Below are 20,819 nucleotides of genomic sequence, written 5' to 3'. Positions count from 1 at the left end.
TGGGATTTTGTAAGTTACATCTGCATTCGTATTGTAGACTTCCTTGGCAGACTACTAGCTACATCAAATTTAATGAAGAAATGGTATCTTAGAACACACAAAATACATTAAAACATTAATTCTTGAAATACCTTTAATGAAGCCTGTGCTCTCTCTTCTCCTTCCCTTAGAGATAAACTGAAATTACAGATGAAAATGCCTCCTGTTTTCAAAATACATTTTCAACCAGTATAACATTATATATAAAGGCTTATTCCTTTTACTACTTCATATTTTTAATATGTGTTTGTCTTCTGGTTTGTGTTTGGGATATTATTCATGAAATATCTGAATAATATCAATTTATGAATGATTTCTGTGTCAGTCTGAAGCTTCTCCACATATACAGGGGGGTTGTGCTAATGAAAGCACTCATTCTGATAGTTTTTTGCTTTTTCTCTTGAGTTTTAAAAGATCAGTTGGTTCAAATTATTGGGAGCCATTTAATTGCTGTTCTGACCAGCAGGTAGAAATTATACTCAAGTATTACTTGTATTTTTTTTTCTCTTGCAGAATATTCAGTCAACGAACTGGCAGACTATGAGATTTAAGCCACCACCTCCAAATTCAGATATTGGATGGAGAGTTGAGTTCAGACCAATGGAGGTGAGCAGTGAGCATGTTCATCAGAATCTCCATCTCAAAATCTCTGGGTTGAAAAGCTTTCAGTAGGCCTAAAAGCTCAAGTATTCATGATTTCCATTCATGTCTATCATTTGTTGCCTAAAACTAACTGTCTTGGGTTTTAATAATAGTGTGTAGTTCAGCTCCATCCAAAGCAGTGGTAGTTTTTGCCACAAATTGCAATGCAGTTGTTTCACCATCTGTCAAATTCATGTTCTGGTTTGTGGCTTGGCAAAAAGCATGTTGGGGCATCTTGAAATTCCAATGAGCAAGCACTCTCTTTATTGCGACCTCATTTTGTCGATATATTAATCTCAAAAATAATATTTTAAAAAGCAACAACAAATAACTTAGATCCAGATAAGTGTTTCTATGAGTCCAAGTATTTCTGCCCACAGAGCACAGCTTTCTTGCCTTTCCCCTGTTCCTGGGATTTCAGCCTGAAATGGCTGCTATGGAAGGGGAGACACTAGACAGTTTTCTGCATCCAAGCTAAAGCAGAGACCTGTTGTTCTGCTTTATTTCTGTAGAGGTGTACGTGCTTAGTGGGGGAGTAGTTGACTGTTATTTCTGGCGGGCAAATGCCGTGGGGTGATTGGGTCCTGATCTTTAGTGCCTTTGCTTGATCACAATATATCTACAATGCTCGTGCTTTCACCTTCAGTCCTAACAAAGCTTGTGTCCAGTATGATATCTATCAATGTCTCAATAAACTAAACTTTCTTCGAAGTGAATGGTGTTGAGAAACCAGGATTCTGACAGCTGCTCTGGAATATGTAGTAGGATTACTTCCAAGGAGGCTTTAAGGCTGGACAGCATTTCTCCTGGCAATGTATTTCTGCTTTCAGATTAATATTTAGGGGTACTCTCATGAATAGGATGTGAGCCTGAACAAATCTTATGTAATATGTTTTAGTATCAGGGATTTCCATAAAGCTTGTTGTTTAATCCAGTAATAATTATGTCCATCACCATTTTTTAGACTGTCTGGATCCTGTGTCTGTCATAAACTTGCCCTGGGTCTTTGTGAGTGTTTACATGCATGTTGCGTGTCCATGTGCACATAAAGCATGTTCCTCTTCTTTGTGCCACCGCCCCAAGTTAGAAATCTAGCCTCCCATGCTACCAGTGACTTGGGTGACTTGAGCTGCCTCTGAACCTGTGCAAAGGGCAGAGTTTCCCAACTACTTCATCCATTCCTCTGTTGGTGAGTTTCTGAGCATGAGCAAGTGCCTAAGGCACACGAAGGGGAATTGAATCACTGCTCTCCTAAAGAGACTATAGCTACAGATTAAGCTAGAGCACAAGACAGAAAATAATCTATTTTGCCTGTTGTTTACAGATCTAATGAAAAGAACAGGAAAATATAACACTAAGCTAAACGTAACAATACAGAAGTATACCTCCAACACCCTCCTGGATGTCTGTGGAACAAATGCACATCCTGAGCCCCACCTGCTCCATGCAGGGGAATCCAACTTCCAACATTTATTTATCTCGATTTATATCCCGCCTTGCCTGCACAGGCAGGCTCAAGGCAGCGTACAAGAAGTTAAAATACAATAAAACATAGGTGCAAAAATGCAATACTATAAAATTTTACATAAACAATGATATACATAAAAGTGCAGTTAAATGCAGATGGCAATTGCTGTAAAGTGATCCAATGTAGCTAGACCAGTATCTAAAGTTGTTCTTAATGCCAGTAACATGCGGGCCATAACAGATCAGTTTTTAATAGCTCATTCATCATTTGAACAAAGACTCATGGATATTACCAACTTTTTAACCCTTCCTGCCTCTTCTGATGGGAAGCCTCTTAACCAGTCCAGATTTAGCGAACTCACTCCCACGTGGGAAGGTGAATCCCAAACTAGCTACGAGGCACGTACCACACATCTCGACACCTAGATCATGACATCTCGATACCTAGATCATGATTTACAACAGCTATCCATCCTGCCCTCCCTGGCAGGTAGAGCAAACAGTTATCTCTCTGTGAGAACTCATCTTTGCTCTCTGACCTTTTGGTGCATTTTATGGCTCACTTCACTGGAACACAATCAGTTGTCAGAATCCCAGAAACTCCCTGGTGTGGTTCAAAGCACCTTGTATCTCCAGGGCATGACCATATCTACCATAAATTTACACAGAGAGAGCAGGTCCCTCCAGCTATGGTCTCCTTCAGTTACCTTGTGAGGTCGGCCCCATGTCTGTGAACCTAGGATTGAGCTCACAGACAGGCAATTATTTGCCTCAATAAATATTGATTTCATTGCCTTCTCTCTATAGCTTGGGAGGGTATTGGTGGGAAAAAGTCAGGAGTGTGCCCAGATGTCTGTGCTCATACATCATACAATTGTAATTATGTCTGTGGTTAATAAGACAACTTCAGTTCTTGGTTTGACAGACCTGAACTAGCCCTCATAAGTAGAGTGACCAGTGTTGAGACAATCACACTGACTGTAGTTGATTTAACTGTGATTTGGTGCTAATTCTGAACTGAACTTCTGTTGTTGTTCAGTCGCACAGTCGAGTCCAACTCTTTGTGACCCCATGGACCACATCACGCCAGGCCCTCCTGTCTTCCACCATCCTCTGGAGTTTGCTTAATTTCATGTTCGTTGCATTGATAACAGTGTCTAACCATCTCATCCTTTGCTGTCCCCTTCTTCTTTGACCTTCAAACTTTCCCAGCATCAGGGTCTTCTCCAGTGAGTGCTCCCTTCTCATTTTGTGGCCAAAGTATTTGAGCTTCAGCTTCAGTATCTGGCCTTCCAGGGAACAGTCAGGGTTGATTTCTTTTAGGATTGACTGATTTGATCTCCTTGCAGTCTAGGGGACTCTCAAGAGTCTTCTCCAGCACCATAATTCGAAAGCATCTATTCTTCGGCGCTTGGCCTTCGTTACGGTCCAACTCTCGCAGCCATACATTACTAGTGGGAATACCAATGCTTTGACCATACTGACTTTTGTTGGCAGGGTGATGTCTCTACTTTTTATTATGCAGTCTAGGTTTGCCATAGCTTTCCTCCCAAGGAGCAGGCATCTTTTAATTTCATGGCTGCAGTCACCATCTGCAGTGATCTTGGATCCCAGGAACATGAATTCTGTCACTGCTTCCATGACTTCCTCTTCTATTTGCCAAGGAGTGATGGGTCTGGATGCCATGTTCTTAGTTTTTTTGATGTTGAGCTTCAAGCCCACTTTTGCGCTCTCCTCTTTTACCCTGAGTAAGAGGCTCTTTAGGTCATCTTCACTATCGTCTGCAGATCTGAGGTTGTTGATGTTTTCCCCACAATGATGTTTTTTTACATAATTATGTATTCCCCATAATTTTCCCGTAATAAGGAAATGAATTAACCTTAAATGTGCTTTTAATCTCTTGTCTCGCCTCTCTCCAAGGCAACAAATCCTCTGCATTAGGCCCTGGGTCTGCAGTTCATTTTTCAGACTATGAAATTGCGATTCAGCTGCTTTGTGTGAGATTGGTTTATATTTGTCCCCCCCCTCCCCAAAATGTTTAGGTTCAGTTAACAGACTTTGAAAATTCTGCGTATGTTGTATTTGTGGTGCTGCTGACCAGAGTCATTCTTTCATACAAACTGGACTTCCTGATTCCTTTATCCAAGGTAAAAGTAATATTTTTTCCTCACCTATGTCTAATACCTTGTAATGTTGAGAAGTAGATAATAATGTTGCATTATCCTATTTGGCCGCTGCTTAAAACAGCAGCTCTATGTCAAGCTCCCTCCTGTTCCCATAATTCTGCCTGTGTGATGCCATAATTACCCTGTCCCATTAGCAGCAGTCATGTGACACGGAATGTGACAGGAATTGTATCATGTGATGACATATCACCGAGAAATGTAACTAAATGTGGGGAGAGTCAGTGAAAGTTTGCCACAATGGATGCCATTTTGGGCAAAAGTCTTTTCCAAGAGTAATGTGTAGCTTGTCTTTAGAGAAGACCTTCAGGCACACATTGCATGCAGTGTGCTAGATGCATCCTTTCCAAAGATGTCAAATCATGGCATGTTTATGCTGCATTTAAGATCAAATTACCTAATGTATAATATTTTTAAAGCTGCACATAAAATCAGTGTGAACTCTATTAGCTATATGCAGTGATTGCATTCAAGGTGTAAATTATTGTTAGAAGATGTGACCTTACAATAAAGGTATTTCTGATTTGCTGTCTTGAGAATTTTTTCATTTTTTGGATGAAGACTGTAAGAATGCCAAATAAGAAAACTATTCTTTGCATATTAGCAATGCTGCTAGTTTGTCCGTTATCAGGACTTTTGTGATATTTTTCCTTAAAGCTCCATCTCCTGGGGATCTGTCATAGGTGAGCATTTGAATTTTTTCTTTAAAAGAAAATTGCTTTGTCTTTATACTTAAGACCTGTCATGTTCAGTTGCACCCAAAGGAGTTGATGGCCAATACTATATTGTACTTGTTATAGTGAATCTGTTGGAATAAGCTGAGGTGATATAGTATCACAGAATATTTACTTGTTCAGGAAACTAAACTGTTTGATGTCTAGTTTGTGTGAGAGAAGGGAAAGTGGGAGATATTGAAGATAATCTGGGACCAAGGACCCAGAGGAAATGACCAGGTAGGTAGAGAATTAGGCGTGAGGAAAAGGAGGGAGGAGGCAGGCAATTGAGGCAAGAAGGGGGCTCTGAAGTAACTTAAAAGTGTAAAATTAGGAGGCCTATATGCTATAGGGAGCTACTGTATGAAGATGGCAGTGGCCTGAAAAGTCAGAACCTGAAGTTGTGTGGTGGAGACCTGGAACTGAAGTGTAGAGGAGCCAAGGAGAATGTAGGACTAAATCAAAACTTCACATTGCTAGTCAGTCAGTCAGTCAGTCAACCTTTATTGCATAGATAAAATACAGCATGGATCACATTTAAAAATGCATATCAAAATTATGTAAATATAAACAGTCAATCCACTGGGGCTTTGACCTTATATTCTTTTACCCTCATAGTGATAGAAAAATCGTGCTACTGAGAAAGTAATGTGAGGACAAAGATCTGATAAAAGGAAAAATATAAGTCTCTGTTCAGATAGACTATGCTTACTGTGCAGGAGGGGACTGACTAGAACATCCCGAATTCTATTATACAATTCACAGCTGAGCAAGATGTGAGCAATTGATTCTGGGTTCCTGCTGTTACATGGGCAGGTCCTTTCGAGGTAGGGGGTATTAGCAAATCTACTGTAAAGGAGATGCTTAGGGATGTGGACAGCATTTGAGGTGTTGTACATCTGGCCCTGTCATGTATACCCAGGTATGACAGACCCCGCCCGCTTCCGTCCATTTTTCTTTGTCCTTTCACTGACTGAGCAGCCCTGGTAATGTGTTTTCTTCTCCTTAAAGAACATTTGGCTGTCCCACCCTCTCAGTAAGATATATTTTGGCTATTTGCTCAGCCCAGGAACCTGAGGGAAGGGTTAGGATCGCCCTTTAACCTAAGTGGCAGAAAGTGGCACTTGAGACACTTTAAAATTCAAAAATTATAAAAGGTTTTATTTAACATCAAGGGGAAAGATCAGGTGAAATCAGGGGTAGAAATTACTGAGGTAAGATCAGTTTTTGCACAGACGTAAGTTCTTACATACTGGCTTACATAGAGTTTCTTAAGCCTTTTCACAGTTTCTTTATACTTCTTATTGAGCGGTTTTGTCCTAGTGTTTTCCCCAACACTCCAGCACGCTTTCTTTAGTATTTCTTATCTCTCAAACTCTTTTTGTTTCCCAGAAGGCTGGTACAGCCTTTTCCAGGACCCAAACGCCTTCTCTTGAAACACCTTTTTGACTTTTTAGGTCTCTACAGACAGTGTTTATTCACACCAGAGCAGGGATCTCTGTACTCTTCAGAGCTGTTTTCCCCATTCAACTGGTTAGGGAATCTTCTCTCCCTAGACGATCTTTCCTCAGCCTGCATGATACACTTCCCAAACCTCCAAGCCACTTCTCCCCAGTTCTGTTGTTTTGGTTAAACATCAAAGGCGAGAATCAGACCGTCTCAGTCAAAGCAGAATGCTGACTTTCTCCAGTTAAGGTACAAATCTGAAGTGAATCTCCTCCACAGCCATCTCTCTCAAGACTGTGTTTGTTTAGCTGATGCTGTCCAGTTAGATTCCTTGGAGCAACCTGTCACTCAAGGCTCTCCAGCTCTGTGAAGAATTAACCCTTCACAGTTCTTTAGTCTCTTTGTACAGCACTTTTAAGCCTCTTTAAAAGTGCAGTGCAGTCCCTCACACCAGGCTAGCCCGATCTTATCAGATCTGGGAAGCTAAGCAGAGTCAGCCCTGGTTAGTATTTGGATGAGAGACCACCAAGGAAGTCCAAGGGTTGCTACTCAGAGGCAGGCAATGGTAAATCACCTCTGAACGTCCCTTCCTTGAAAGCCCTACAGGGTTTCTGTAAGTGAATTGTGATTTGGGGGGAGGGGGGAGGACTTAGACAGCAGAATCTTGCTTATTTTGGCTTTGTGACTTGGGAATGAGAACCAAAAGGTTGTGATGGAAGAAAAGCTGAATTTTACATATCTGTTTAAAGTAACCATTCAGTTTTGTTGACCATGTTGTAGAGCTGTTCTACAGAGATATTTCTCTTGTTTTTATTTAAAAGAGAGATTGTGAGTTAGGCATTATTTTAAAAAGAACTTAAATTGGGGGGAAAATCTTAGTGTATAAGAGGTTCTTGGCTTTTTTTTAGTGTCTTCCCAGTCTCCCCCCCCCCCCCCCCCCCCCCCGGTTTGGATTACTTACTGTTTTGAGTTAGATGACAGTAGGGCATTCTGATTTCTTTGTTTCATTGTTCTTAATGTACTGACATGATGCTGCCATATGAGGTTTTGTAGCTGTCATGTGTCTGAAGAAGCACCTCACCCTTGATGCTGTCCTTAGGCCTTAAGGTGTTCGGAGGAAGCTCTGCTTCAAATACTGCTGTCCAAAATAAGGAAGGTGGCACGTTGCAGCGAACAATAGAGTTACCTTCATGGCATGCACTCTAAGAGGAGCTTCCTGCTTAGGGATCATTGTGTAATTTTTGTTTGTTTGTTTGTGAAGGCTTTTGCATAAACAGATAGCTATTAGTGTGGTTTTTATTTAATTTTTGCTGTTAAAACAGCTGCTTGCTGTATCTTGCCATTTGGCTTTTTAATGGTTTTAATCTTTTAACTAGGCACTGTGCCAGTTCATTAGTGGGTTGATCAGTGCAGTATACATGTTATAATGAACCAATAAAGTAGATGTGTATGGAAAATCAACTTTTGTTGATGATTTCCGGGCCATGCATTTCAGCACACAGAAGAACTGTGGGAACTTGTCTTTGTTTATAAGAGCCTTGTCTCGAGGGCAGATGACGTTATACATCAGGCAGAACATTTTAGTCTTTAAAAACAAGTCTTAAGAGCCAGCAGTATTGATGTGATATCACCTGAGTTATTAAAAATCATGAACCAGGCAAGAATACAGGTCACTTTTTCAACAGTTTGGCAAAGGATTGATTCAGGTATTTGTATCCAGATTCCTGAAAGTCCATGTGGATGGTAGCTGCTTAATGCCAGATTCCTTTAATCTTGAAAAGCATGTGCTCAGTGTTTCAGATACTTAGGAAGCCCAGTTCTTCCACCTTCATTTTTAGTTGAGATACATCTAGAACAATTCTGTGTGACCTTATGAACCTTTCCTTTTTTAAATACACACACTCCCCCTCCCCTCCCCAGTACATACACATATTTTATTTTTTGTGGATTTGTAATGTTACTGTTCTCTGTATTAGTGTATACTATGTTTATGTAGTTACAAGGAAGCCTGGGGGAAGGGGGCAGAATTTAGAGGGTAATTTCATCTAACACTTTTTCCTATCCAGTACTTCTTTTCAGCTGAAAATCCAAATGGACAAATAAATGAAGTGATGGAACGTATCTTTTCAAAATGTCTGGTTTTTTAAATATAATATATAATAAATATAAGTATAAGTATAATATAAATACCTTATTCTCCAGTCTCACTTCTTCCAATGCAATGTTTAAAAACATAATGCTTGGTTTCATATTGATAATTTATAACCTGCCTTGGACAGGACTCTAGAGAGGCAGTATAACAATTTCCAATAGGGGTGTACAAAAAAAATTCAGTAAAATTCGGATTTGGATATATTGAACTTGATTTTTTTTCCGGGAAATCTGAAAACCCCCAAATATCTATACCGGTATAGTATAGATATCCGAAAATGTTTGGGATTCCCGAAAAATTCGGGTCCATTATATCCAATGGGGCCATTGAAGTTAATGGCAAAAATCTCATGAAATGTTTGCAGGGGGCTGGGGGGGAGGGGGTTTGAGGTAGAGGCTCCAAATTTGGACTATTGCTGCTGGAGCCTCTCCCCAAAATACCCCCCATTTTTGGACAAGATTGGACCAGGGGGTCCAATTTCAGGGGCATCCAAAGAGTTCTCCATTGTTTCCTATGGGAAATTGGGGGTGGGAAAAAGGCAGGCAGAATCTGTCTGTAAGAAACTGAGGTGTGTGGTGGTGGTGAGGGGCATGTTTGCCAGGCCAGCAGCAAAACCTGGGCAGTGTGCCCCCCAGAACCAGCGCCACTGTGCCAGTCAGTGCCCAAACCCAACTGGACTCAGTTCAAACCAGAGAATCTCTGCAGCTTATATAAACTGAGGGAGCATGTTTGCCAGGCCAGCAGCAGCAGAACCAGTGCAAGGTGGCCCCCACAACCTGTGCAACTGTGCCAGTCAGTGTCCAAATCCAAGCAGTTGTGAATTTCCTGCATTGTGGGGAACGGGGACCTGCCTTCAGTCCCTGTTCCCCGCAATGCAGGAAATTCACAACTACCTCTCCCCCACACCCCCAGTGGCCCCTCCTCCATGCCCAAAAGCTGACTACTGTCACGGCAGGACCAGGGGGCGTGACACAAGCAAGCAAAAGTCCAGGAACAGTCCGAGGTCAAGCCGGGCAAACCAGGTAGCAAGGTTCAAGCAGGTTTAAATCACAGTCCAAAAGCAGGGTCAGACATACCAAAGTTTCAAGTCCATAAATCACAACAATACCAGAGGAGTCAGAGATGAACGCAGGGTCAACAAAGCCAAAGGTCAAAAGCCGAGGATCAAGCCGAGAAGAATTCCACAAGGTCTGGAGCAGAGATGCAAGGATTCAGGTCCTGAACAAACGACGTTGCCAGCACAAATGACTGCTGGCAACAGACTTGCATATATACAGTGCTAGCTAATCAACTCATTAGCTAGCCAGGAGTGAGGACAGGATCCTGTCAGTAATCAGGGCTAAGAGATCTTCTGGCACGCATGCGTGCATTCTGCCTTCGCTCTCTCAGCTGTTGTCTTCTTACATTCCTGAGCCTGGTTACAGGTGGAGGCGAGTCTGATGATGAATTACTGGGCTGCAGCAGAGACTGATCCCTTGCAGGTGTTCCCTGGGAGGCTCTATCCTCCTCACCACTTAGATAGCTTTCAGCTACAGGATCCAGTCTTTGCCTTTCTGCTGCAGTACTGTCCTCAGGAGCCTGTTCAGGGGCATCAGCAAAGGCAGGCATGACATCAGCAGGGGCAGGCATGACAACTACTAGCCTAGCCTGTTTTTGAAAATCCAAAGGTGCCCAGAGGCTGAAAAAGATTTGGGACCCCTGTTTTAATTTGCCCAAAAACCATGACTTGGTGTGAATGCAGCCCACTTTGTCAGATGCATGAAGTGTCACCGACTAGGTAGCACAGAAGGTGACCCTTCATCCACCAAACCAAGCAAGCAGCCTCTGTCTCATGTCAGCTTACGTCCAAAAATACTCAGGTCAGACCAGAGGACCTCTGCAGCATAAAAGGAATGGTTTACCAGCCAGGCCAGCAGCAGAACCAGTGCACGGTGGCCCCCACAACCTGTGCCAACCGGCTCTCGCAACAAATGAGTCTGAGTCATAGAACCACAGAGTTGAACCTCCAGGGTCATATAGTCCAACCCCCTGCCTGCACCTTCCCTAAACAGTGATTTGCCCAAAAACCTTGGCTTGGTGTGAACATAGCCCACTTTGTCAGACGCATGAAGTGACACCTGTAGGTAGCACAGAAGGTGTGGCTTCATGCGTCTTAGGCCAAGCAAGCAGCCTCTGTCTCATCATCAGCTTACGTCAAAAAAATACTCAGGTTGAAAAAAATACTCAGTTGACCGACCAGAGGACCACCACAGCATAAGAGGAATGGTTTGCCAGACAGGCCAGCAGCAGCAGAATCAGTGCAATCTGCCCTCCAGAAGAACCTGTGCCACCATGCCAGTCAGTGCCCAAACCCAACTGGACTCAGGTCAGACCAGAGAATCTCTGCAGCATATAAACTGAGGGGGGCAGGCAGGATCTGCGCAAGTTAATAATCACTAGGGGTGTGAACACAGCCCACTTTGTCAGATCCATGAAGTGTTCATCTAGTTAGCACAAAAGGTGACTTCACACATCCGGCCAAGCAAGCAGCATCTGTCTCATGTCAGCTTACCTCAAAATACCTTTGTCTCTCTGATGTGCCCCAAGACTCTTCTTTGTTAACCCATGTAAAAGACCACCACCACAAGAAGCCCTGCCCACTAATGCCTCAGAAAGTGAGAGGGAGGGGGTAGGGTCTATCTGTCCACTGATCCTCCTCTCTCGCAGCAGTACACCAACACCAGCCATCACTGCCTGCCTCAGTGGAGGAGGCTTAGCCTAGTGTGGCAGCTGCCATTCATCACAGACTCTCTCTCCCTTATCCCACATCACCCCTGCAAAAAAAGAAAGTTATTTTTCAATACACACAACCAGTGTTTCCTCTAAGCAGAGTTAGTGTGTGCTAGCTCAGTTTTTTAGCCTCCAGCTCACAAATTTTTGTGTTAGCTCAGGAAGGATGGCTCCAGAGCAAACTACTTTAGGCAGTAGCCAAATCACTCACTCCAGTAGCTCAAAAAGTAGAATTTTAGCTCACAAGACTCCACAGCTTAGAGGGAGCATTGCACACAACATACATTTACATTTATTACATGGGGCTGTGGGTGCTGCTGGTTTCTGGCTGCTTGGCATCTACCCTATTCTACCTTGTTCAAATGGAAAACAATTTTTGTGCTGCTGTTTCAATTTCAGCATGCAATTTTGATTTGGGGTGGCTGGCAGTGTAACTTGGGTGCATACACGCACCATCCTCAACATCACCCTGGCTACCAGGGTTCTGTGGAGGCATTTCTGCCAATCAAAATGCTAATGGCCCTGGCTTCTACTTCTCCCTAGCCTCTCTAGTTTTAAGTGTAACCCAACTTCCCAGCACAGACCAAGAGGGGATTGCAGGCACAAGTATGCGTGCTCACTTCAACCACCCTCAAAGTCTAGGACCGAGAAACCAAACAGTGGCAAGCTGACCTTCAGGAAGACCAACTGCTCAAATGTGCAGGGGAGCAGGTGTGAGCGATGCGAGCAGACAATGTCACCCATATGGGAAAAAACGTGCTCACTCTGCACGCTCGTTGGAGTGCATGAGAGGAGCTTCTGGGCCACTTTATACAGGTCCAGCCAGACCGCCTCCTTTATGGCCCAGTTGCTCAGTGGACATGTCGCCTGCTGCTTGTAGGGATCCTCAAGGTACTCCCTCACCATCGCAGCCACCGTGTCCTCTCTCATGCACCTGCCGCTCCCAGGAGAGGGGCCAAGTATCCACCCGATGACTGCCATCTCAACAGTCATCACGGTGGGAGCCTTGGGGGGGACGCTGCCTAGTGGGGGTGGGGGATGGACAGCAGTGGAGCTGCTGGCACCCCCCCCTTCCTCAGCTCGTGACAATGTGACCCTCTTGGCCCGCATGCACTCAACTTACTCAGAGAGGATGTCTCCATTTAGTGAACTTGTTGGCCTGCTCAGCGATCTTGCCCTTGATGCGTGGGTCACACATAGTTGCCATCATGTAGACCTTCTGGCGGAGGATAGACTGAAAGCACTTTTCCATTCTGCTTTGCAGCCTTCTCACCAGCGAGCACACCGCTGTAACCATGTCTGCACGTCCTGCAGCTGGCTCCAGAAATGAGGCCAAGTCCTCACAGGCCGTGTGGACCTTGGGGATGAACAGAGCCAGACTTGCCATGTCAGACGAGAGCATCTCTGTGTAGCTCTTAAAGGGCTTAAGAACTATCACAGTCTGAGAGATGGTCAACCACTCCTCGCGGTTGAGCCGGCTCTCTTTCCGAATGACCCCACTCTCAGAGATCAGGGCAGTCAGGGTGCTCTCCTGCTCCACCAAGCATTCAAGCATGACGCAGGTGGAGTTCCAGCAAGTGGGAATGTCGCCTAGCAGGTGGTGCTCCGACACACCTACCAGCGCCTGCTTCTCGCGCAGCAGATAGAGGTCCTTCGTACTGCGAGAAAAGTGACTCGCGATGTACCGGCATTTCGGGAGGAGATGCCGGAAATCACGAGTCGCAGCATCCAGATTGGGCTTCTGCCCAGAACCCAACCCCAGAGCATCCTTCATATGAGGTGAATCAGGTGGGTCGCACAGTAAATGCACGTCAGGCCCAGTTGCTCTGCCACTGCCCTAAGGCTCTGGCCACCATCGGTCACCATGAAGCCCTCGGCGACGTCCCTGCCTACCCACCCCACTAACTGTCTCTGGATGGTGGCCAATATGTTGTCCGCCATGTGCGACCCATCAAGCTACTCGATGTGAAGCAGAGCCTTATGGTAGCCAGCCCAGTGGCCCTGACCCTGCCTGTCACTGGTTTCCTCTCCCCCACCCAAAACTTCGCTGGGTTCCCACTGGTACGTAGTCACCGAAAGGTACAAATCGTGCACCTGACAGGAGGTCCAGATGTCGGACGTGAAGTGAACATATCTCCCACAAGCGTGGAACAAGTGTGCCTTCACGTGGTCCCTGGCAGCCCTGTACAATGAGGGCATCATAGTCCTGCTCGGCGTAGTGCGAGCAGGGTGTGTGTACCAGGGATAGGCATCCTGGAACAGCCTGCAGAATCCGACATCTTCGACTGTGGAGAAGGGTCGCCCATCTAGAGCAACCATCTCAGCAATGAGGCGAGTACCCTCTTGCTGGTCTGTTGCTTCCCCCCCCCCCCCCCCCCCCAATGTCGCCAAACATCTCCATCAGAGATGCTTGGCATGCCTGCACTGTCCCTACCGCGAAACGTGCAGAGAGAGCACTGGAGGTGGTCGCAGGACGACTCACCTCCTGGCTGGCTGGTGGTGGCCGCCTGGGCACCCCAGCAGCAGCCTGTCTCTCCCCCTGAAGAAGCACCACCTGGTGGTGCTTGTTCAGATGGTTCCGCAGCCCAGAGGTCAAGAGATGGGTGATGTTCTTCCCTCGACTTAGCCGGGCCCTACACAGCTGGCACTGTGCAAAGTGGGGATCCTCTGTCACCCAGAAGTGGTTCCAGACATTAGAGGTGAAGGGGCACCCACGCTGACCAGCAGCCATGGGCATCCCCAGAGCTGCCTCCTGTGAGGAGCTCAGGCCAGACACATTGTGTCCTTGGGGGGCAGGAAGAGATGGCTGAGCAGGGGAAAGGGGTTGAGATGGCTGTTGCTTTGGGTGCACCACCTCCATCTCTTCCCCTTCCTCCTCTCCCAGCCTCTCCTCCTGTCCCTCAAGAGGCCTGCTGGAGCCTAGAGACACCGGAGGAGTGGGCTGGCCAGCCAGCTCCTCCTCCAGTTCCTCCAGAACCTTCTTATTCCTTGGAGTGAGCCCTGAAAACAGAGTGTCTTGTTGTCCCTTCTCCTGCCACTTAGTCTCAGCAGCAATGGCTGGAGGAGGGACTGCCTGAGCAGCAGACCCCTGCCCAGTGCCAGCACCTACAGGCACCTCTGCTGGGACTACCCCAGGAGCATCCTTTTTAACAGGGAAGAAAGCCAGGCATGGCTTCTTCATGGCACCACTCTGGCCAGAGGTCGCAGTAGTGCCAGGATGCTCTGCTGTATTCCTGCACTTTGGTGGGGGGGGGGGGAAGTAAGGCTGCCATTTGAGGGGAAAACTCTTTGTTTTCCCCTCAAATGGCGTGGCCCCGCCCCCAGCGTGCGATGTCACTTCCAGGTGACGCGCACGTGGCACGCCCGCACGCCTAAGACGCCGGCCGTGAGCCCCCCACTCCCGTCCAAAAGACATTTGGCAACCCTAACTAGGCAGGCCAGGCAGAACTGGGAAGAAAGGAGGAGAGGCTCAAAGAGCAGGGGCAGCAGAAGCCAGCCACACACAATCTCCAAGCCAATCTCAATCTCTCTCTCTCTCTCACCACCAGCAGCAGGAACAGTAATGAAGTCAGCCTGGCAGAGACTGTCTCCTTTTATGCTCTCTGGGCATACACAGAAGGATTTCAAAAGGAACAACCTTCTGTGATTGGCCAGAGAGCAGATGCCAAAATCCTATTGGCCACCAGTGCGCCTTCCTTGGGAAAGGAGCAAGCTAGTAGTTAGGCTGTCAGCAGCAATAACAGCCTTGCAAAAAGTTGCAAATGCATTGCAGTGATTGGCTGTCTGAATTTCCCTCTTCCCCCCTCCCACCTGGAAATAGGAGCAAGAGATGGGAAAGAGGGGGAAATGGCGGAAAAACACTGTTTCCTGACCCCTTTAACCTTTTTTTTAAAAAAAGAGGCCGTTTTTCGGCAATGCCAAAAAATGCCGGAAACAATCCGAATTTTTTCAGGGGGGTTTCGGATATCTTTTTTTCGGCTCGGGATTCCCGAATTCACACCCCTAATTTCCAACGTAAATGAGTGCACTTTTACAAAATGAAAGGAAAAGCTGACTTTCTCAGTTAGTAATGTAGTTTAAAAATCAGTGGTTTTCAAACCTTCATGGCATCCTTTCCAAATCAGTTCCTGTGTCTCACAAAGAACTCGAGGGAATGTCGTAGACTTTCGCTTGGACCTTATATTTGCTGAACATGTATGAAATCTTATTTGTTATCAATGTTAACATCCTGCCCATATCATATAAAAAGGACCCTTGGGGCACGTCACAAGAAGACAATAAATCACATTACTACAGTAAAAATAAAGCCATTTCCAACAAGGAGTCCATTGAAACTCCATTTATAAGCATATTTAAAAACAAAAATAATATAAAACCAATGTATTTTAAAGAGTATAAGCAAAAAGTCGAGGCCCTGGGTTTTAGCATGTTGCATAATACAGATGGACCAGGAGAATGGGAAGAACCCAATGCTGTAACATAGCTGCAGACGAAGTTATTGTTTGCGTAATTTTCCATCCTACTTCAGTGTTCCCTTGCAGCTGCATGTTGCCAAAGGTATTACTAACTCTTGCACTTGAGGAAACGTGTGATAAGCTTCCCGGGAATGTCAGGGTTTCCCAAAACAGTGTGAAAACCACTGATCTGCATGATAGAACAGTTATCAGCCAGTTACGTGTTATCTGTCCCACTAGAGAGAAGCATTCCAGTTCTGTGGTGAACAATAGTCTCTCTCTTTTTTAAAAAAAAAAATTCTCTAAGCAGGATGTGTTAGGTTCCTATCTCTTTACTTTAGTAAGAGATCTCGAAAGACTTTCATGTGATATCATACACAAATGCACAACTGTGGCAAGAAGCCAGTGTGAATTGCCAGCTGTTCTCCTTAAGAGCAACTGGAGGAGCACAGGTGTGATCATGGCGGTGGTTTGCTGCCTCACTATACAGACAGTCTGATTCATCCTAATTCAAGTGGTTATATATCTGCCTATGTGATTGCGCGCAGGAATTCAGCTGCAATAAGAAAGCCCCATGAAACACGATTTCAAAAACCCACTGACCTCAACGGCAAACTTCCCTGGAATCCTGTTTAACCTTTTCCCCCTTCCCCCCCTCTCCCTTTATTAGGTGGATGAAAACATGAAAGAAGCTCAGAAACGGGATGCCGTCCGGCAGGGCATGTTTTATTTCAGGAAAGATATCAGTAAAGGTATGCTGTTGCTTGTTTGTAGTCTGATTTCATGGACACCAAGTGTAAAGACATGAAAAAACTAATTACCTTGTCTGGTTCCCTCCCCCATCTTTTTTTTCTTTGAAAAGGTGGCAATCCTGTAGTCGATGGATGTGGCCCAGCTCAGAATGGTACAGAAACAGATGTGGAAGAGTATACCTTAATGAGCATTGATACGATAATCAATGGCAAGGTGAGAATGGCTTCTCATTTGGGCAGAGCAGTAATTAACCCGTAACAGCCACACAGTTAGGTGAGTGTGTGCATGCACAAAACCTTTTCCCTGACCGCTCGTGTCCTGGTGCAGTCATCCCAACTGCTTTCACTGAGGTCTCCACCCCTTAATTTGACGTATCAGTAGGGCAGCATTCAAGCTGCTGCTTCAGCTTTCCTGTTGCTGATTTCATGTGGCTGGAGGCTAACTGCAGTGAAAGCAGGCAGAAAAGCAATGTTTTCTTTCCCTTTTGATATGATCTTCCCTTAGCTAAGGAGATGAGGGGCTGTTACTCCTCAATCCACCTCATCAAGGTTTGATTGTTTTTAGTCACTAAAATGAAACATTTGTGTTGTAAAGTAGTGTCTAAATTAATTTTTTTCCCTTTTGACACCATCTTCAGAGAGGATTCAAACCAATTGTCTTAAGGTGTTACAGCAGGACTTGTGAATCTTAAAATTGGGGGGGGGGGTAATGATTAATCTAAAGCAAACGAACCATTGGCTTTTTTCTTTTTTTTTTAAACAGGAAGGTGTGTTTCCTGGCTTAATTCCTATTTTAAACTCTTACCTTGAAAACATGGAAGTGGATGTGGATACAAGATGCAGCATTCTGAATTACTTAAAACTCATAAAGAAGAGAGCATCAGGTATGAAAACGTATAAGTGTTGCTTAGGATAAACAAAGATAGTTGAACAAGATCCAGTGTGGTCTGGTGGTTAGAGTGCTCAACTAGGGTATTTGGGAGACCCATGTTTGAATCTGCCATGGAAACTTACTGGGTGACCTTGGGCCAGTCACACACTCTCGGCTTAACCTTCACAAGGTTGTTGTGAGGGTAAAATGGAGGAGGGAAAACAATGTAAGTTGCTTTGAGTCCCCACTGGGGAGAAAAGCCAGGTATAAATGAAGTGAATAAATAAAATTTAAGGAAGCATTTAGCAGTGGCCTGGTGAGCTCTCTTCTTCCATGCTTTGCATTGAATGCGGAGACCAGCCATGTGGACTCAGAGTTTACATTTGGCATTGGAGTTGTAAGACAACCTTGTAAGCCTCCGTTAGGCTTTGAATACAAACCAAATGGAAAGGATTGTCTTCATATGCAGTGCATGAGAAAACATGAATTTCTGCTGTGACCTTTTCCCCTTCCTTAGGAGAACTAATGACAGCTGCTCGATGGATGCGAGAGTTCATTGCGAACCACCCAGATTACAAGCAAGATAGTGTGATCACAGAGGAAATTAATTACAGCCTGATTTGGCGATGCAATCAGATTGCACAAGAGCAAGTAGAGTGCCCTGAGCTGCTTGGAGTCTGCGCTAACAAAATTAAATATACTGGGACTAAAACCGGTGCCTTTTGATGGAAGGTTCTCATCCAGGATGGGAGGTGCAAAATATCCTCTGCTGAAGCACTAGCGACCGTACTGTGAAATACTTGCAAATCTCTTAGTGTGAAGACCCAAAACGGTTCTTCTGCATTACACGATGGGCCAATCTCCCTGAAGTCTTTTAAAGCTTCCTAAAATAGGCATATTCTTATATTTAAGGTTTATACGGTGTACATGTAAATAGTAAAATATTTTTTGATTTAACATCAGCAGATTTTAATAACAGTATACTGAAAGTCATTGTGAACCAGCCTGTAACTTTTTTATATGCTTATTCTGGGGTGGGGTAGGGGAAGGCACACAACTTTGTAAAGGTACTGTAATGGCACTTGTATATTTCAGCATTCCAGACTTTGACTGTTTGCTCTGAATTTTGTTATCTGGAATGCACTAAAGAATTTACTACATTTTAAAGAAAAAATTCAGTCCTTGATTCACATCCCCCCCCCACCGTGAGGATCTGATGCAGTTACAATCTTAGTATTGTCCCTCTCAGATGTCTCATAGGAATTAGTTTTGCAGTCAAGCAGCCTGCTACATGAACTTGGATTTAAGTAGATTTTCATGTCTGCCATCAATGGGATAGAATTATCTTGAATTCAAAAAATCTTCTAATTGGCTATGTTGGATGATAGACAGCATATTCCTGCACTTCTTGTTTTTGTCCTTGCTCTAAATCTGTCAGCTTCGTTTTACCTGATCAGCTCAATGGCATGATGCTCCCTTAGGTGCAGGGAAATGCAGTGACATTTCAAGGGCAAATAATTCTTAATGTCACCTCATCCTTTTGTAGTCAAAACATATAATGTTAACCTTTGTTAAGCAATCATGAATCCAGTGGGCTTCCTCAGTCTTTTTTATAGGGTTTTTTCCCCCTCATGTAAAAGTCCATGTCTCATATTTAACCAGTTAGAAAATTCTTCCCTGATTATGGGAGGAACAGACAGGTATATTTCAAATCCTCCACTGTACTGATAAGACAATATATAACCATGGAGTCCACACCAAACCAATATATAACCATGGAGTCCACACCAGCCAGAACAATATATTTTTTTCCCACACAATAAAAATTGAGAGCCTCTGTTCAGCTAAATTTCTGACTGGGCCCAAGTCAACTTGAGTGTTGCACAAAAGTAAGAGACCAAACAAAAGCTGTAGGAGAACCAGCAGTGTGTACCAATAGCAGAAAAGGAGGGTGATAAATTAGAATTGAGATAATTTTTGTTTTTTCTTGTAACACAACGAAATGTTCCCCTTATTTCCTAGAAGCTACATCTTCTCTAGTATATAACTGTTTCTAGAGGAATCATGGAGTTCACTAATCCTTCTATGAATCAGGAGCCTGGAGTTTAAAGGAATTGTATAGAATTTAAAATAATAACAATTGCTGCGATTGTACATATAACCCGAGGTTTAGGAGGCTTTTTAATATTAGCTGCCGATAAAAGTAAGAGTGGCTTACTGTATGATAGAGTATGAAATCTGTAATAACAAGCATATATTAATATCTTAAGGTGTAATGATTTCTTACCAAAAATGTTAAAAGTGCAGTAAAACTGTATAACAGTATGCCTTGCAGAGATGATAATAGACTGTGCAGTGTTTTGTAGGTGTGCTTTAGGGGAATGCTTGTTCCAGGTTGTAAATGGAGTGGCAGCGGACCACTAATCTGTGGAATTAATAAATAAAATTTGAACTACATCATCTTGAGTGTAACATCAATGAGTATTAAGCTTTTTCCCCCACAGAAGCCAATAGCAATTAAATTGGAGCTTCAGAAGCAAGCATGAGGCACTAATGTCGTTGACTGAAAACTTGCTGTTCCCCTGCTTTTTGCTCAGGAGCCAGATTCCTTCATGTACCCTGTTGCATTGGCCATCTGCTGTGGTGAACTGGTTCATAGTTGTAGAGAGTTGAAACTGTGAAGCTGGTTTTGAGGAGAAGTCGATTTGGGAAAAGAGCCTGACATGAGCCTAGAACCATATCTGTACTGGTGCTTTAAGTGGGGAAACATTAGCATGAAGCCTGAGAAATTTCTGTTGGGACGTGGTCCAGGTAAGGGTGGAGGAGCTAGCAGCAGCCACCACCAGAGGTCATGGGGATATGGCAAAGGATGAAACGAGATGGCAGAAAACCCCAAGAAAAAGGTATGACTTTGTGCTGTGAGGACACACCAAGGAGCTCAACAACCATGCAACATCTGAGTCCCGTGGCACCTTTAAGACCAATGAAGTTTAATTCTGGGTATAAGTTTTTGTGCGCATGCAAACTTTTTCAGAGACGTGTGCATGACAGCTTATACCCAGATTTAAACTTGATTGGTCTTAAAGGTGCCACGGGACTCAAACTTTGTTCTGTTGCTTCAGACCAACCTGGCTGCCCACCTGGATCTCTCAACAGTCATGAGCACTGAAAGCAAAAAAGGAGGGGAGAGGCAGCTATATTCAACATATAATTGAAATAACTAGTCAGATTCTCTGAATAGAGGGGGTTGGGAAATGCAAAGGATGTTTTTTCATAATAAAAGGGGAGGGAGAACATTCGTGCCTCCAATTGCAAACATAGAAAGTGATGA

The 20,819-nt window shown here is 44.3% G+C and overlaps 1 protein-coding gene across 1 annotated transcript in view; it reads left to right on the top strand.

Moving 5' to 3' along the window:
- GCLC (glutamate-cysteine ligase, catalytic subunit) overlaps positions 1-19,913 on the top strand; it is a 54,409-nt gene extending 34,496 nt beyond the window's left edge. The window contains exons 12-17 of the mRNA XM_015423977.1: positions 553-645; positions 4,191-4,295; positions 16,536-16,617; positions 16,728-16,831; positions 17,381-17,501; positions 18,006-19,913. Coding sequence (XP_015279463.1) covers positions 553-645; positions 4,191-4,295; positions 16,536-16,617; positions 16,728-16,831; positions 17,381-17,501; positions 18,006-18,214 — 714 coding nt within the window. The 3' untranslated portion in view covers positions 18,215-19,913. The remainder of the gene's footprint in view (positions 1-552; positions 646-4,190; positions 4,296-16,535; positions 16,618-16,727; positions 16,832-17,380; positions 17,502-18,005) is intronic.
- The last annotated feature ends 906 nt before the right edge of the window (positions 19,914-20,819 follow it).

Source organism: Gekko japonicus, unplaced genomic scaffold (genome assembly GCF_001447785.1).
Source record: "Gekko japonicus isolate JY-2015 unplaced genomic scaffold, Gekko_japonicus_V1.1 scaffold391, whole genome shotgun sequence".
NCBI classification, from domain to species: Eukaryota; Metazoa; Chordata; class Lepidosauria; order Squamata; family Gekkonidae; genus Gekko; species Gekko japonicus.
Note: the sequence above shows the minus strand (reverse complement) of the source record. Positions and strands in the feature narration are given on the sequence as shown.